The sequence below is a fragment of the Rhineura floridana genome, chromosome 1 (assembly GCF_030035675.1).
Source record: "Rhineura floridana isolate rRhiFlo1 chromosome 1, rRhiFlo1.hap2, whole genome shotgun sequence".
NCBI classification, from domain to species: Eukaryota; Metazoa; Chordata; class Lepidosauria; order Squamata; family Rhineuridae; genus Rhineura; species Rhineura floridana.
In genome coordinates, this window is record NC_084480.1 from 132748120 (window position 1) to 132766511 (window position 18392).

The 18392-nt window shown below is 45.6% G+C and overlaps 1 protein-coding gene across 5 annotated transcripts in view; it reads left to right on the plus strand.

The window, feature by feature from the left end:
- Positions 1-15291, plus strand: part of RNF20 (ring finger protein 20) — a 30628-nt gene extending 15337 nt beyond the window's left edge. For all 5 annotated transcript variants that reach the window (XM_061632807.1, XM_061632817.1, XM_061632825.1 and 2 more), the window contains exons 11-20: positions 1063-1198; positions 2316-2437; positions 3607-4001; positions 4619-4736; positions 5294-5443; positions 8050-8262; positions 8406-8531; positions 10500-10640; positions 13330-13431; positions 13868-15291. In XM_061632807.1, the coding sequence (XP_061488791.1) occupies positions 1063-1198; positions 2316-2437; positions 3607-4001; positions 4619-4736; positions 5294-5443; positions 8050-8262; positions 8406-8531; positions 10500-10640; positions 13330-13431; positions 13868-14044 (1680 nt within the window). In that variant the 3' untranslated portion in view covers positions 14045-15291. The remainder of the gene's footprint in view (positions 1-1062; positions 1199-2315; positions 2438-3606; positions 4002-4618; positions 4737-5293; positions 5444-8049; positions 8263-8405; positions 8532-10499; positions 10641-13329; positions 13432-13867) is intronic.
- Positions 15292-18392: the final 3101 nt, after the last annotated feature.

Consider the following 18392-nt stretch of genomic DNA (forward strand, 5'->3'; position numbering starts at 1 on the left):
TTAAAACCACGCCCACCTTCTCCACACCTGATGTTGTGTGTGGGGCAGGTACAGACATGGCTGGGATTGGTTGCACTGCAGAGGTTCCCATCAACTGATGGGTGCTGAGAGAAGGGTTTGAGAGTGCGCCCTTTTGAAGTCATCACTGATGTCATAATGACATCCGGTGATTGACAGATGGGTAGTCCTGCTCACCTGTCAAGGTTGGCGTGTGGGGGTTGGGGGAGGTAAAGATCTGACCTGCTGTCTGGATCCAGTTCCTTCCCCCCCCCTCATTGTAGATCTCCTGCTTTGTGTTCAGAAGAGTTCATCCCTGGCTTCTCCAGCAAACAGGAATTCAGGTAGTGGGACAGAGACTTGGGGAGCCACTACCAATCAAAGTGAGCTGTACTGGGTGTGATGAACCAATGGTTTGATTCTTAAGACAGCTTCATAGGTTCACATAGATATGCAAGTCTAGTAAGCCTAAATGTGCACACATGATGGTGCATGTGCACAGCTCTTTCTCTTTGAGAGCAAACAAACACCAGATACAAACTCTACTATCTTTGTGCTGTCGGGAGCTCAGTGAGTATTTGTGGGAGTGGGAGACAGCCCAGGGCGGTGTCTCCATAGGTCGTGTTTATAGAGAGAGCCACACGTGCAGCCTGTTCCTTTTTCCCATACTTGGAGCCAAACTGCATGATCAGCAGAATCACCAGGTGTGTTTTTTGCTGGACTGGACCCTCTCAGTTTGGAGGTGGGTTTTGCTGATTGGGCAGCTGAGTCCCTCAAGCCCATACCTCCACATCTGGGAGAGACCATGACAGCCACTACCAGTGGAAACAAACACATTGCTAACGGCGGGTACCCATTCTCACTCAAAGCAAGGATCGGTCAACATTCAGAAGAGATTTAGAGGAGGAAAGCTGGACTAGTTGGTCTCTAACTCTCCTCTTTGCTCATGTGTGGTGCAAGTGGGCCTCTATTTTATCTTCAGCATCCTCTTGTCCCACAGTGAGAGGGGGTTGCTGAAGTCAGAAACATCATCCTCAAGGCAGTAATTTCTGTTTCTTTTACCAGCGGGACGAAGTCAGCCTCCACAAGAAACTGCGGACGGAGGTCATTCAGCTGGAAGACACCCTTGCTCAGGTTCGCAAGGAGTACGAGATGCTGCGGATTGAGTTTGAACAGACACTTGCGGCCAATGAACAAGCAGGTGACTTCACGCTGGGTCTTGCATTGAGATGCTGATGTTTTCATTATTGGGTACTTCCTTTTGTGAGGTGTCCACATCAGCTGAGCTGCGGTTATATCCATATCGCCTCGCCTGGGAGATAAAGCTGCACAGTGCTAAAGAATTTAACCAGTGACAGCACTGATCAGCCATTTGGGATTAAGTCCAGACTTCTTAAAACCTGCACGATCTGTCAGGTAACCCTTGAGCATGTGGTTAATCAGGGGTCCACTTTTTTTCAGCAAGGGGCCAACTTGAGAGGTCTGTTCTTGCAGGTTTATCCCTAGTTTGCCCTACTGTGTGATCACAAGATCTAAAACCCAGTGTGGTTGAAGGTTTTGAAATGTGGCTGTTGTGAATCCCTGATCATCTGAGTTTCATCTTTATAATATAAGCAGGTTTGTGATGAGAAGTCCTGAAATCATTTCTATGTTAAAATGCCAAAATACTATAAGTAGCGTGAGTGGGCCTCATAACCGGGAGGTGAGATTTCATGTGTTTTGGTGTCTTCTGCAAGGTCCAGTTCTCAATCACTCTGGTGGTACACGTCATGGACAGGGATGTTTTTGGACTGTAGGTTCTGTCATCCTTGACACCGGCCGGGGCTAATGGGAGTTGGAGTCCAACAACATCTGGAGTCCTACAGGTTCCTCATCGCTGCTATACGGTTATTGCCCTTTGGGTGTTGGAGACAAACTAGATCAGTGATGGGGGAACCTTTCACCCTGAGGGCCACAATTGCTTATGGGCAACCATCCAGGGGCTATGTGCCAGAAGTGGCCGGAGCCATAGGCACACTGGGTGGAGGAATGAATGTTATTTTTTACCTTTGTACATTATGATAGTTTCTATGCATACCCACATCCCCTCTCTATTCTCCATCCAGGGCTGGTGAAGGATATGGCCTAGGGAGAGAGGTGGCAGCAGCCAAATAGAGGGGCCAGGAGGACTATAATTGACTCCCGGGCTTGAGGGTCCCCATCTCTGGATTAGATGCTCCATTTGGTCCAGTCAAGGAAGGCACTTCTTAGGGCCTTCTGAGAAAACTGAAGAAGTCTTACTATATCTTGTCTGTTCCCATGTGACCGTTTTCCTATAGGCCCCATCAATCGGGAGATGCGTCACCTCATCAGCAGCCTCCAGAATCACAACCACCAGCTGAAAGGGGAAGTGTTGCGATATAAGCGGAAGCTGCGGGAGGCTCAGTCTGACTTGAGCAAGGTGAGAGAGGTGGAGAAAGTTTCAAGGAAGAAGGTGTGCTTTAGGTTGGGTTCAAAAATCTTTGTGTGTGTGTGTGAGAGAGGGGGTTAATACCACTTTTAAGATGGAGTTTGCCAGTTTCAGTTTTGATAAGCACACATTAAAAAATTATATAAATCTGTAACATGGGTAATTGGGGCATCTTTTTGAATAGCTAAAAAGGTTTTTTAATTGATTCATCAATCCTGAATACTTTTTTAATACAGAGGCGAGATAAAATCTTGAAAAAATAATTGCACCCTAGATAGTGGGATAGAGTGAACGTATTGATAACGCTCTCAATAGCATGAGAGAATCAAAACAGCACCAGCCAAAAACTCATCCACATGGACCCTTCTAAAAATACATTTGTGATCTGCACTCAGTCATTGCAGAAGGGCACCCCCACACACACACATTTTCAAAGCTGGGAGTGCTAGAGCAGTGGTGTCGGTGGCTGTCCTGTCAAGTCAAAAGGGCAAGGGAAGACCATAAAGAATCCTTGTAGAAAAGGGTGTAACTCAGTGGTGAAGCGACTGCCTTGCATTTAGAAGGTCTCAGATTTGAACCCTGGCATCTCCAGGTTGAGTTGGGAAGGCCCCCTGTCTTGGAACTTGGAAAGTTGCTCCAAGTATGGACCATGTGGGCAGTACTGAGCTAAGTCGACCAATGTTCTGAGCAGGGCTGTGGAGTTGGAGTCGTGGAGCAATTTTGGGTGGAGTTGGAGTCAGTAGAAATGTACCGACTCCGACTCCTTCATAAATGGCAAATGTATATTAACTAGTAATAACAAATTTACTGTAGTAAAATGGTAGCACAAGGCATTTCATCACCACCACGTGAATCCAGAGCTTGGAAAAGTTACTTTTTTGAACTACAACTCCCATCAGCCCCAGGGATTGGGCTCATGGGAACTGTAGTTCAAAAAAGTAACTTGGTGGTGATGAAATGCCTTGTGCTACCATTTTACTACAGTAAATTTGTTATTACTAGTTAATATACATTTGCCATTTATGAAGGAGTCGGAGTCGGACAGTAGAAAAATAGAGGAGTCGGAGTCGAAGGTCTGGCATAACGACTCCACAGCCCTGGTTCTGAGGATGGAGAAGGCAGCTTTCCATGTGTCTCTCTCTGTGTGTGTTCTGCTCCAGACCCGTTCCCGCAGTGGGAGTGCCCTCCTGCACTCCCAGTCCAGCATGGAGGAGACCAAGGAGGAGCCGCCGGAGATGAAACAGGAACCCGACGATCCTACTTCTCAGGCTGCCCCCTCCAAGGGTCCCCCCGAGGATGCTTCTGACAGCAAGGCAAAGCGGGACGAAGAGGAGAGGGAGCGAGAGCGGCGGGAGAAGGAGAGGGAGCGGGAGAAAGAGAAGGAGAAAGAGAAGGAGAGAGAACGGGAGAAGGAAAAAGAAAGGGAACGGGAGAAGCAGAAGCAGAAGGAATCGGAGAAGGAGAGGGAATCCACCAAGGAGAAGGACAAAGGAAAGCATGACGATGGCAGGAAAAAGGAAGCTGAGCTGGTGAAGCAGTTGAAGGCTGATCTTAAGTAAGATGGGACACCATTTCTTTTTCTTTCTGGGGATTTGTCCTTTGATGGTTGGACGAGCTGGTCTTTATTTTGGGGTTGCAAAGAGAGAGGGAGAAACACAGAAGGATTAAAGTTGGGCTAAATGCCAGCATTAGTGCTTGGGTAGAGTGGGAGGGAGTGTCGCATGGGGCCAAGCGAGATTACTTTTCCAGTTCAGGGACAAGAACCATCAATTACTGAGTGATCATATCCACCTTAGGGTTGGCAGAAAGGTACATCCCACTGTTGGCTGTGCCAGCCTCGGTGGTGGCAGCCTCTCTTCCCTTGGACAGTGAGCCTCTGATTTCTTGAAAACCTCAGTGACTGAGACACGATTCTTGTGCACTTCCTCTGGAGGATTCAGTTGTGACTGTGGCAGGAGCCCAGATCAACCAGTGATCTGTTCCAATTCCGTGGTACAGAATATATTTGAAGTTTCCCTATTTTGTGACCACCACGCACACATACACAGGGTCCCATGATAAGACCCTGGCTGCTTTAGCCCTAACATGGTTGGAGGTGGGCACAATTCTTGATTTGAAGCAGACCGTATTCTGTTTGGCCACATTCACTAGTTTATCTTTCAATGTGTTCAGGAAGGCCCAGGAAAGCCAGAAGGAAATGAAGTTGTTGTTAGATATGTACCGCTCTGCCCCAAAGGAGCAGAGAGACAAAGTTCAACTGATGGCTGCTGAGAAGAAGGCCAAAGCGGAGGTAATCATGTCTGCCGTTGCACGGTGTGTTTATGACAGTGTTTCTATTCTGCCCTTCTATTCCACATGTATGGCCCTCAATGCCTTGTAAAGCAACATAGCGGCTTGGGAGAATGTAGAAATACCCTCCATAGGCTCTCTTAAAAGCAGGCCTGAGGAACTGAGTGCCCTCCTGATGTGGTTGGACTACAGTTCCCATCACCCCTGCCCATTGGCCACATAGGCTGGGGCTGATGGGAGTTGCAGTCTGGCAGCATCTGGAGGGCCACAAGTTCGTCACCTCCTGCTTTAAGGTCCACTGCTGCAAAACCCTCTTTTTTTTTTTTTTCCTGTGGAGGATGGCACTCTGCCTTAACTCTATATTACAAAACTGGAGAAAACATAGTTTTCTATCAAATTTTCATTCCTTGAAAACCATGTGTTTAGAAAAGTTTAGTTTAGAAAGTTTCCTCCAGGAGGTTGTGAGCAAAGTTTAGTAGCTTTTTGAGCCTCTGCTTTTTTCAGAATTTCTTATTTGAAAACCCCGTCCCTGTTTCTTGACAATTCTGCTTGCTGCAGTTGGAGGAGCTGAGGCAAAGAGTGAAGGAACTGGAGGACAAGGAGAAAAAAGAGAGCAAAAAGATGGCGGACGAGGATGCCCTCCGGAAGATCCGGGCAGTGGAGGAACAGATAGAATACTTGCAGAAGAAACTCGCCATGGCTAAGCAGGTAAGGAGTGTTTGGGCAAAGGTTTCCTGGCCGAGGTGGTGGTGGGAACTGAGCTTCCAGTTGTTGTTTTTAAAACCATCATCATTGTCCTTGTATATAGCAGGAAGCATCCCTCCTTTCTTTCAGGCATCTCTTGAAAAACTGGACTTTTTGGACAGGCCTTTCCAACATGAATTTCTCCCTAACAAACGCAGTTTTTATTGATGTTTTTGTTATTGCTTTTAATTGTGTTTTTTATTGGTTTTTAAATGTTGTTGCGTCTTTGTATGTTGTAAGCTGCCATGATGTACTATGAAAAGTGCGGCTTATAAGTATGTAACTAAATAAATTCTATACAAAAAGGGAAAAACAAAGCAGTATTTTCCCCCAAATCGCATTTCAAGCCAAAGAAAATAGTGAATATGGTCTTACATCCACGTTATGTTTGTCATTTTTTTTAAAAAAAGTGGGTTTGTACATACTCCTGTTACAGCGATTGGTAAAGAACCTTTTATTCCCTTCCTTCCACAGTTGCCAATCTGGGTAGGCCACTTGTGCCAACATAGGCTGTCCTACGCTCCTCTTAGGATCCTTCTAGCTCCAGACAGGACTGCTTTCCAGGGATCCAAGGCAAATATTTATGAGGGAAGGAGAAAGAGCATCTTGCTCACATGCCCCTGCCCAGAGACCCGAAGTAGCTTGCTTTTGTCTGTCAAACCCCACTCATTCACGCATTTAGCATGAACCAAGTGACTAGGTGCGTGCGAGGTTGGAGTACCCTGAGAGTTTGGCACAAATGCTCTCAAGACCCCAGCAGCCAAATATTAAGATGTTTATTAAGAATAAAAAAGAAAGGAAGAGGAGAAATGGAAGAGGCAGAATGATGCTTCAAGAAAACAACAAAACTAATCTTTTAGTTCAAGTCTAGCTATCCTAATATTGCTACTAACAGTCTCCTGAAGCATAGATGGTCAGGTTTTGACTGACAGTTGGCTGCATCCAGCCAATCACAGGTCAGTCACAGCTGTCAGGTAGAGAGTTTGACACCTTTTGGAAGTTGGGAGATGGCTGTTGAGGTGTTAATTACCCCCAGATGTCTCATCTCTCTGCCAGAGACAGCCTATCCTGTCCTTTTGCATTCAGGGGGAGATGTGATCTCTCTGCTAAGGCAGAATGAAGAACAAGAAATGTTGGGCCTTCACTACAAACACCATAACCCAGACTCTACAAAACCATTCAGACAAATATGTTGAAATTGACATTTTAGCTGGAGTCAGGAGTATAGTTACCATTTCTACATCTGTCCTCTCTACACACCTTATAGATAATTTAACTACATGAATGGATTTTGTGGGATTTCATGCCCTGTGATTTTTTTATATAATCGAAAATATGATTCTGGTAATTTTTTTATCTTTCTATACCACATTTCCAACAGTGATAATGAGCTATATATGTTTCAGTTTATGAGGGGCCATTGGTGTCATGTTTTCTAGTAATTCTCTTTTAGATTTATTACTGTTAATGTTTTCCTGATTTTATTGCTGATGCGGCTCCAAATTCTGTCTTGTATATTAATCACCAGATCTTTCTCCCATTTTTAAAATGTTTTCTTTCTTTTCATAAATTTCACAGAGTAGCATTGGATGGTATTACTACCGTACAATGAGTATTCCCAAAATCTAGTTTCTTTTAACTGAATAAATGAGAGGATGAGATCTTAGGTTGGTGATATTTTTCTGTCCTAATGTCTTAACACAAGCCCCATCAGGTGGTGTCTGCCTTGTTTCTGAACAGCCAGTCAGATGTCATTGACATACCATGTGGCTAGGATGTAGTCCTATAATCTAAATTGTATATAATCTGCCACAAACTGAAGAGTCCAAGGTGCACCAGGTTGGGATGTATGTGTGTGTGTAATTCACTTAATTGGTTTGGCAAATCATTACCTAGATACCCCAAGAAAAACATTACACATATGCTGTAGGGCAAGGATGGGGAAATTGCGACCCTCCAGATGATATTGATGCTGCCATCAGCCCCAGTCAGTGTGGCCAATGGTCAGGAATGATGGGAGGGCTGCAATTTCCCCAGCCTTGCTGTAGGAAAAAAACCAAGAGGTACCGCCTGGGGAAAATATATAATTTTAGTAAAAGGGGCTCCACCCCTGCTCGCTTTGCTTACCAACCCCATCTATCCCCACCAACATCCCCTTGCCACTTGCCCCCTCCCTTTGCAGGTGGCCCCTTCCCTTACACCTGCCTCCTTCCATTTCTGCCTCCCCTACTGCTCCAGTAGCTCTCAGAAGTCTGTGATCACATTGTAGTTTGCAGCTCCATCTGTTGGCAGCCAAGCAAATTGTTGTGTGATGACATCCTTAGGCAAATATATTATAGTAGAATTAGTTAATTCCTGAGCATGAATATTTGACTTGTATCTGAATGTCTTCTGTGCTACTACTGTGGCATCCCTTTCACAGGTTTAATCCCCCATGGACACTTCTCAGGCAGCCTTGAATTCATTGTCTTTAAAAAATAGGCAGTGCAAACGCAAGGGGCTCCGTGGGACAATAGAGGAAAGGTTGAGATCACAGTATTTCCCAATTGATTACCCTGCAATCATTACAGGAAGAGGAGGCGCTGCTCTGCGAAATGGACGTGACAGGCCAGGCCTTCGAGGACATGCAAGAGCAAAACATTCGCCTGATGCAGCAGCTGAGGGAGAAGGATGACGCCAACTTCAAACTCATGTCAGAACGCATCAAATCCAACCAGATCCACAAGCTGCTAAAGGAAGAGAAGGAAGAGCTGGCAGACCAGGTTCTTACCCTGAAGACACAGGCAAGTGGGGAAAGGGCATGTGGGGCCGACAGCCAAAGTACAGTGTGTGTTACATGGGGGTTCTGAAAACCTCACCTTTAAGCAGGGATGGGGAACCTCAGGCATCGCCTCTTTATTTTTTTATTTATTTTTGCCTCTTGAAGGTGGATGCCCAATTACAAGTTGTACGTAAGCTAGAGGAGAAAGAGCATCTACTGCAGAGCAACATTGGCACAGGAGAAAAGGAGCTGGGTCTGCGAACCCAGGCCCTGGAGATGAACAAACGGAAGGTAAGCTTGAAAGACCACCTTTCCTGGTATCGTCCTGTAAGGTCACTTAGATCATCTGGGCACGTTACTCGCAGCACCACTCCTTGGAGACTGGCATAGGGCAGTGACCCAGAAATGGGCATTTTCCACTATTGCCCCTGCACTGTGGCATGCCCTTCCCACTGCCATCTGTGAAGCCTCATCCAAGAAGATGTGGTTTCACAGATGTCTTACAAAGATGCATCTTTTTTGCACTGTCGTTCTCTGTCCCATAAGATTGGACCCTGTTATTACTGAATTCCTGCCTTTATTTGTTTCTGTAATAACTTTTTTTTACTGTTTTTTATGTTGTAGTCTCCCTTTTTGTGGCACTGTTGTATTTTTGCATACCGCTTAGAGATGTTAAAATGTTAAGTGGTTAAGAAATCCTTTCAAATTAATTATTATATAGCCATAAGGTTGTAAAGGTGACAGTTATTGTACCGCAATCTATTGGACCAGCCACGAAGCTCAGTTGGTGAACTTGGGCCAGAGTCTCTCTCTGTCTCTCCCCCTCTCTCTCTCCCTCCCTCCCTCCCTCCCTCCACAGGGTCATTGGGGAGGTGGTGGGTGGGAATGTAAAGTGCCTTGAGTTTCTTGGAGGAAAGACAGAATATCAGTGTAATAAGTACAACTGAAATGAAAAGTCGCTTTTATTTGTTCGTTTATTAGAATGTGTATCTCTCCCTTATTGCATGTTTTGAGGAGGATAGCGATAAAGTAAGATAAAGCAATAAGTCATAGTTGCAACACAACATAATAAAAATAGCAACAGGCAAACAAAATCAATAAAGCAAATTAGGAGCAGGATGCAGAACTTGGGGGGGGGAAGGGGGAGTAGCAATCTTGACAGCTAGATCAAACATGAAACCATGAAAAGCCCGAGGGAGCAAAGGACAGAGTTTGCCTGGTGCCTGAAAGATAGTTATGAAGATACTCTGGGAGGCATCTTTTTCTTCGTGAGTCCTTTGAATGCGTGCCCCATCATTAATACGAAGGGACGGTTATTTTATTTGATCTCCCTCCGGGGGAAACCACTGAAAAATCCCAAACAATTCTGTAATTAGGACATAAAAGCAGATTATAGATCCCTCTCGAGTTTTCGTTTCTTTTTTTTTTTAAGGCAGTGGCCACAAAGAGATTTGATGAAGACAAAAAAGGGCAGGGGATGAAAGGAAGAGCCGAACTGCAAAGGAATAACAAGCAGGGCATCCAGATGAAAATAATTAGGTTGGTTGAGGCTCCTGGGCAGGATAAATGACGAGAGTAACTGGAAAGCAGAGCAAGTGAAGGGGATGGTCAGGAAAGGAAGAGGGTTGATGATGTGGAAGGGCTACTACCTCTTCAGGAAATGGCACTGGTGTGGGTAGGCACAACTATAGCAGCTGAACAACATCACCATGTTGCAGCGAGTGGTTTGGCTGTGGCTACTGCACCAGTGATATCCTTGTTCAGTACACGAAGGCACAGTGCAGAGAGAATGACCTGGCTGGAACACACAACCATCTGTTTAGACCAGGGAGAGGGAACCTGTGGCCCTCCAGATGTTGCTGGGCTGCATCCCTGACCATTGGCCATGTTGGCTTTAGCTGGGGGGGGGGTTGGAATCCAACAGTATCTGGAGGGCCAAAGGTTCGCCATCCCAGGGCTGTTTCTGTGCTGCACATTAATACACCTAGAATAGCCTGTTCAGTTTTACCCTTCTGTCTCCTGCCAGGCGGTTTTTCATTTTTACTCTAAATCTCCTCTTTGAAGATTTTTCCAAAGTAAGGGTGAAAGCTCCACCGCTTTCAAGGAGGGAGCACTAGACGAAAGGTCAGCAGACGTCATTTTAAAGTGGGAAATGAACCTTCACCACCAAACTCTTGGCTGCTTTTGTCCATCTCCAGCAAGTTCCACAGCTGGGGGGAGGGGGCGGGAAAAAAAAGCTTTGATTGTTTTGCTTTGCAGGCTATGGATGCAGCTCAGCTGGCTGATGACCTTCGGGCACAGTTAGAGCTGGCCCAGAAGAAGTTGCACGACTTCCAGGACGAGATTGTGGAGAACAGTGTGACGAAAGAGAAGGACGTGTTCAACTTCAAGCGAGCCCAGGTACCTGGCACGCGGCCGTTGGCTTGGCTTCCTTGGGCAATCTGTCTTTGCTTCTAGTCACATTAACTGGCATTTCCGGGCTGTCTCTTGTCCTCTGCCAATGCTTTGGTTTCCAATTTGTCTGTATAGTTGTCTCCATTTCATGGCTCGCCTTCAGCCGTTTTCATTCGTTGCTTTTCTCACTGGTTATTGCTGGCTGTGAATCCCTACCCAAGGAGCACAAGGAGCTGCTTTTATACTGAGCCAGGCCATTGGTCCATCTACTCAGTATTGTCCACACTGACTGACAGTGGCTCTCCAGGATTTCAGACAGGGGACATTCCCAATCCTACTCGGAGATGCTGGGGATTGAACTTGGGACCTTCCCCACGCAAAGCAGATGCTCTGCCGCTGAGTTATGACCCTGCAGACCACACATCTCTCTTAGTCCAGCATTCTGTTCCCAACTGGCCAGCCAGATGCCTCTGGGAAGCTCATGAGGCCAGGCCTAAAGGCGACAGTGCCACCAGGCTTATGCAGACAATTAAGAACACATCTTCTGTAATAGTCAGCTGATCTGTGACTTTACATTTTTGCATGGTTTTTATGATGTGTGTGTGTGTATTGTAAACCGCTTTGATATTTTTTATGAAATTGCCATATACAAGAATTTTTATAAATAAATAATTTGATTAATAAACACACAGACAACCCTAACTCATTTACCCCCAACATCTGGTAATCAGAGGAACATTGCCTCTCTCTGGAGATTACATTTAGCTGTTAGCCGAGCCTTGTAAATGAGCATTAGGGCATGAGTGGGGAATCTTTGGCCCTCCAGATGTTGAACTCCAACTCTTATTATTGTTGCTGTTGTTAATTACCTGCCCTTCACCAATAGGTTCCATGGCAGGGGCCTAAAATACAATGTGAAAAACAGCAGGAAAGTTGGAATGATGGGTGAAGTTCAGAGTGAGCGAGAGGCGGAGAATGTCCATTGAGAAGATTTCCAGTTGGGGGGCCGTGTTCATCTCTTGCAGTAAAAATAGTCAGAAGAGTTTTGTGGCACCTTAAAGACTAAATTTGTTAGCCTTTTAAGGTGTGACAAAGCTCTTTGATTGTTTCTGTTGGGAAGGACAGTTAGACTGTTTAGCACAGTTATTTATAAATTGGGAAGAGAGGGAAGAGGGATAGGTAAAAGTTTGGTGGGTATTTTTATTTTATTATTTCTTTATTATATTTAAAGCCCGCCCTTCCTCCCAGAAGGAGCCCATGACAGCCGTTGAAAGGGGGAGTCAATTATGTTGCGTTGGGGGGTGTCTGTGTATGTATATATGTGTGTCTGTATAGTAAACCGCTTTGATATTTTTTATGAAAATGCCATATACAAGAATGTTTATAAATAAATAATGTTAATTAATAAATACAAACAAACAAAACATAGCTTTTTTCTTTTATCAAATTATTATTTGTTCTGGTTGTCATATCCTAGAAAGAGAGAAATGTATGTAAGTGTATGTACTGCCTTCAAATCGATTCCGACTTATGGCGACCCTATGAATAGGGTTTTCATGAGGCTGAGAGACAGTGACTGGCCCAAGGTCACCCAGTGTGCAGTGTGGTGTAGTGGTTAAGGTGTTGGACTATGACCTGGAAGACCAGGGTTCGAAACCCCACATAGCCATGAAGCTCACTGGGTGACCTTCTGCCAGTCACTGCCTCTCAGCCTCATGAAAACCCTATTCATAGGGTCGCCATAAGTCGGAATCGACTTGAAGGCAGTACAGAAAGAGAGATTCACTGATTTACATTCCTGAAGTGCGTTCAGGTCTTGGTGGATTCTAGGATTCTGTCGTCACATACTGGCCTTGATTTGCACAATGGAGCCTATAAAAAGAGAGTCCTTTTGTTCCCTATAGCTCATGGCATGGTGGCAGGAGTTTCTTCTGTCACGTTTGGATACATACTTGGGACATATACCAGTGACCTCTACAGCCTAGGGTCTGGTGTAGGACTCCTGGAATTCCACAGACGCCCACAAAAGTTGCTAGCCTGCAGACAATTTTACTTGCCTACTGCGAGGCCAGTAGCATGCATTTTCATGCTGGCTGCAGGGAGCGGAAGCTCTGTTCTCTGTGACCAGGATGGAGAAACAGGCTACTAGAATGTAAGCAGGCTAGTAAAAAAAACACAACGGCTTGCTACCTAACGCACTGTCAGGGGAGGGAAAGGTTGATCTGTACCTCCTCCACCAATGTGTGCGGTTTCTGTGCTGTTTGCGGAGGAAGGGGTGGAGGATCCATTGCTCCTCTATCAGCCCACTCACTCATCTGCATGGAATTCCTGATCTCCTGTGGCAAATTTTTAAATATTTTTTAATTACCATTAATAGATGGGGAACATTGAGGAGAGTTCCAAGGGCCACTTTCGGCCCTCAGGCCTGAGGTTCCCCATGCCTGCCCTGCGTTAATTTGTCTAATCCATTTTTAAATCATCTTAAGCTAGTGGCCTGACAGCACACATGCTGTCAGCATGCTGTGAGTGCCGCCTCCTCTCTTGAGAAGAAGCTGGTTTTTAAAAAGAAAAGTTGTAGTAGCAAACAGGGTGGCTCTCACCCCTTTGCATCTGGGAGCCTTGCACTCTTCTATCTCTGAGGAGAGAAAGCTGCTGATCCTAAAGACATGCCTGTTTGGCTCATGTTCCTCTGCAGGAAGATATCTCGAGGCTACGAAGGAAACTGGAGACCACCAAGAAACCTGACATGGTTCCCAACTGTGATGAGATCCTTATGGAGGAGATCAAAGATTACAAGGTAGGCAACTTGATGCTGAAGTCCCCTTTAGGAGATGGATTTGGGCCTAGATGGATGGAGGTTGAAAAAGGAGGGGATCTTTGTTAGCAATGCCCAAGGGGGTCAGTCAGCAAGGAGTGGGGCTGGAACATGTGCAAGCAGGAGTTCTGATTTCGTAACAGGAAAGAGCCCTCTGACTCTTTGTGTCAGTCAAATGTGAGGACCCTTGGACCCTCCAGAAGTGGTTGGACCCCAGCTCCCATCAGTTCCAGCTAGCATGGCCCATCATCAGGGACGATGGGAGTTGTAGTCCAGCAACCTCTGGAGGGCCACAGGCTCCTCACCTCTGGCGTAAATGATTAGCGTACCTTCCTTACGTGGGGCATGAGCCCACCCTCAGTGGTAGCCACGTTCATCAGCACCGCCTCTGCTTAACTGTACCACTTCCTTTCCAAAGGCCCGTCTGACCTGTCCCTGCTGCAACATGCGCAAGAAGGACGCTGTGCTCACCAAGTGCTTCCACGTCTTCTGCTTTGAGTGCGTGAAAACCCGCTATGACACCCGGCAGCGCAAATGTCCAAAGTGCAACGCTGCTTTTGGGGCCAATGACTTCCATCGCATCTACATTGGTTGAGTCTTCTGAGCTGCGCGAGGCCAGAGAGTCCTCTCTTGCTGCCTGTCACCATACTTGTTGCTCATCACAGGCTGGATACTGCCCTGCTCTGTCACCTACGTTCTCCCTTATTTTTTTAAAGGCAAATCCGCTTTGTTTAGAGGGTACAACAGGGTTACTTTTTGTACTAGTTTTTTTGCTTCTCTTTCTCCGGGTTTTCTTCTGGCTCTTTTTGCTTTGTTAGCACTGCCAACCCCAAACCCGGTCCTCAGCCTGTGCCTTTTAGGGATGGTTGTTGTGAAGAAATGGGGTTCAGTTTTGGCCCTGATGTGACTTGGCCAGTGGCTTAAACCAAACAGCAACCTTAAGACTGGGAAATTGGCTTGGAATGAGTTTCATCAAGGTTTCTTGCTGCTTTTAAGTTAATTTTTACCCCCTTGTTGCTTTCTAATAAAAGAGAAAACTCTTCTTCCCAGTCAAAATGTCTTCCTGTGTTGTGTATGTCCGTGCTTGCAGGTGCATGCATCGAGACTCTTGTACCATAATGATGGTGAGCATAATTGCTTCCTTCTAGGGGTGGTTCAGGGTGACCTGTTGTAGCCATTAAAGAGCTTATGGCAGGCAGGCACTCGAGTGGGAAGAAGAATGGAGCCACCAGTGTGCTTAAGGCGGAACCGAAAACAACCTTTTGAAGCAGGGCAAGAATTTCCAGTGAAGTACATTGTGGTGTAGTGGTTAAGGTGTTGGACTACGACCTGGGAGACCAGGGTTCAAATCCCCACACAGCCATGAAGCTCACTGCGTGACCTTGGGCCAGTCACTGCCTCTCAGCCTCATGAAAGGGTCGCCATAAGTCCGAATCGACTTGAAGGCAGTACATTTACATTTTACACATAATCGGGGTTGAGATGCTGAAGACAATGGGGCCTCCTCTCCGTGGTCCATATGCCTTGATGCAGGCCCTATGTAAGGCGCGGTGCGTCCTTGATCGAGGGTGTGCTTTCCCATACCAGGAGTGTGGAGCCTTCTGCCATGCCCTGTTTTGTATGGGACCAATTCATAGGGCTGGAGTTTGAACCAGGCCTTTGGGACCATCTCTCCGTGGAGTAGTCCTTTGGGGCTGAATCAGGGTGGATGGGAAGAGAGCGGCCAGTCTTTAGTTGGTTACTTCTATCAGCCTGCTCTAACTCTTCCAGAAAAGACTTCTTTTTTTGCTATGAAAATAATTGATGGGACGTACATCTGCTTCAATAAAATGTGTGCTTCTATATGCTGACTTTGTACTCATTTTTGTTTTCCTTTTGGGGTTCATTCATACTGTTTTGGCCAACAAAAATAGCCCCAGGGTTGGTTTGGGGGATGGGGGCAAATTTGTTTTGTTTTGCTGAGACACCTTAAGGCAGCCTTTCCCAACCAGTGTGCCTCCAGATGTTGTTGGACCACAACTCCCATCAGCCTCAGCTTGCATTGCCAATGGTCAGGAAAGATGGGAATTGTGGTCCAACAACATCTGGAGGCACACTGGTTGGGAAAGGCTGCCTTAAGGCAAGCAACCTGGCATTGTCCAGATGTTGCTGAGCTACATCTCCCATCGTTCCTGTCCATTGGCCATTCTGACCCAGGCTGATTGGAGTTGGAGTTAACAGCATCTGGAGGGTATTACGCTACATTAAGGCTTAAGAGCTCTTGCTTGGGTGGTGGTGGTGGTTGGGGAGTTAAATGCTTTTCCAATGTAGCTTCTGAAGGTCATGCAAGGAGTTGAGCTTCTTGCTGGAGAGTGTTAAAGTGCAGCCAAAAGTGCAGAATCACCTGTGGGGGAAAGCGGTATTGCACAATTGGGTGGACAGACTTCAGGCTTAGACTATCTGCTTTTACTATAATCCCAAGATCCATCAACCAGAGCCTGGGGCAAAAAGTACTTAGAATGAAAGAATTTTGACCCTAGGGATTTGTTTAGAGTACCAGAACTGAAAGGAGCTCACAGACTTCCTACACAAAAAAACCCAATCCTGGTTACCCTGAGCTTTCTTCCATTTCAGTAGTATAATTAAGAGCAGGGCAAGTCATTTTGTTGCTGCTATTGTTGAATAATTGGGAAGCCAGAAATCCTTGCTGGTCTACTGCAAATCACCCAGAGATCGACCAATAGATCTAGATCCCACCTCCTTTACTGTAGAGCAACCAGTGCTTGCTATGTTTAAACTTGCTTCTGCAGTTTCCATATCGGGTCTGTTAGTCACAGTTCAACAGAAGCTTTTACATACAGTGCATCCAGCAGAGCAGCCTTGAGCCTCGTCTGGCAGATGGGCTGTTTCCTTCAATACGAAGCATCAGGAGGCAGCCTGGGCTGAGGGCTTTGTTAGCGATGTATCAAAAGGGTGTGTGCTCTCTCGGCCTGCCAGAAGAGTCAAGACAGTGCTGGCCGAGATAAACTGATGCCGATGCGGCAGCTTCATATATCTATATGCCACATAAAACCTTTGCATAGTGTGTGATAGTGATTCTATTTCAGGTCATAGCCCGCTGTATCTCTGGGCCCGGAAATAGGCGTTAGAAGCTTTTCAACCATTTTACATTTAGCTATGTTTCGTGGCATCCTAGAATGTACTGCTTACATAAATGACTCTGGAGCTCAAAAGAACTTGCTGACTCCTTTGTTGCTTGGTTATATCAGGCACCCACATTAAGATAAAACCAGAGAGCTATTTTCAGCCGGGCTGTTCATCATGTGTAGACGGGCTACATAAGTGCAGGATGTTTAATGCCGGAGAGCTTTTGTGTGTTTGTGTGACACCTTGTAAACTCAAAAGTGTCGACTTGCACCTGCCTATTTTTGTTAGATGTACGCTCGCACCATCCCTATCTCTGTCTATTTTCTGTTTAGATGATAAACTCTTCTCGGAAGGGACGACGTCTTTTGTCGTTATTGTTTTTTCTATGGCATTGTAAAGAGCTGTGTACATTGATGGGGACTACCTGATGGGGATCACAATCACAAGTCCAAATTTAAACCGTGAGGCACATAGGAAGCTGACTCAGAAATTAGACCCTTGCGCTGTCTGACTCAGCATTGTATCCAGTGTCTGGCAGCAAGTCTTCACGGTTTCAAAAGGGGGATATTCCCAGCCCTGCCTGGAGGTGCCAGAAATTGAACCGGGGACCTTCGGCATGCAAGGCAGATGCACTACCACTGAACGACAGAGAAAGGAGTGATTAAAAAAAGTAAGAGAGACTGGCAGGTGGGTTTGTAGTATTTAGGCTGGATTTTGTGTGTCTTGCAGCTCTTTTACTGATGATACCTAAAGTAAGGTCCAGCCAAAGTTAAGCAATTTAAAATTTGCATTGATTTTGATAAGAGACAATTCAGCCTGTATTTAAATCTCCCCTTAAAAGTGCTTAACATAGGTTGAATTGTGCCCATTCGATCATTTCTCCAAAGTGCTTCACATCCATTACCTTAGTAATCCTTTTAACAGCCCTGTAAGGTAGGCTAATATGTGTATATTATTGTATTCAATACAGATGGAATTCTATTGAGGGACAGGAAAACTGAGAAAGAGATTTTGCTTCAGGACATGTAGGGAATTTAAACCAGGCTTATCCCAGCTCATCCTTCATTCTCTTAAAACACCATGCTGTGTCTCTACTAACCTGGGTTGTTGGGAGGTTTTGACGCTGAGTTATGCATTTGGTTTCTTCCTTTGATAAATGAGCTGCCTTGCTGGATTAGATCAGGGGTCTGTGTAGTCCAGCATTTTGGTCAACCAAATGCTCTTGGGAAGTCCAGAACACAATAAAAGTGATAGCCGTTGTTGGTTGCTCTTAGCATCTAGTAATTAGAGAGCAAATGCTTTTTACCATGGATACTCTATTTAGCAGGACTGCCTAATAGCAATTGATAAATTTGTCCATCATGAATTTTGTAGAATCATTTTAAGCCATTTAAGTTAGTGGCTATCGACCCATCTTTTGATAAGTGAGTTAAGTGAATGTTGTAACTCAATTGTGCATTGCATGATAAAGTGCTTTCTTTTGTTTTGTATTGTGCTTTCTGCCAATTGAGTGTGTATTTGAAGCATATAGTACATCAAAGGTATCCAATGCAGTGTCTTCCAGACATTGCTGGGCCATAGTTCCCATCGTCATTGTCCATTGGCCATGCTGGCTGGGGCCGATGGGAACTGTAGTCCAACAAATATCCAGAAAGCACCACATCAATTGACCCTGCAGTAAATATTCATATGTTAATGTAATTCAGCAGGATATAGGTGTGCTTTTAACTTGACTGTGTTCAATGTGTGAAAATTTCACATCTTGGCTCTTTAAAGTGTAAGAGTCTGAGCTAGATGGTTTTAGGTCTGCTGAAAGC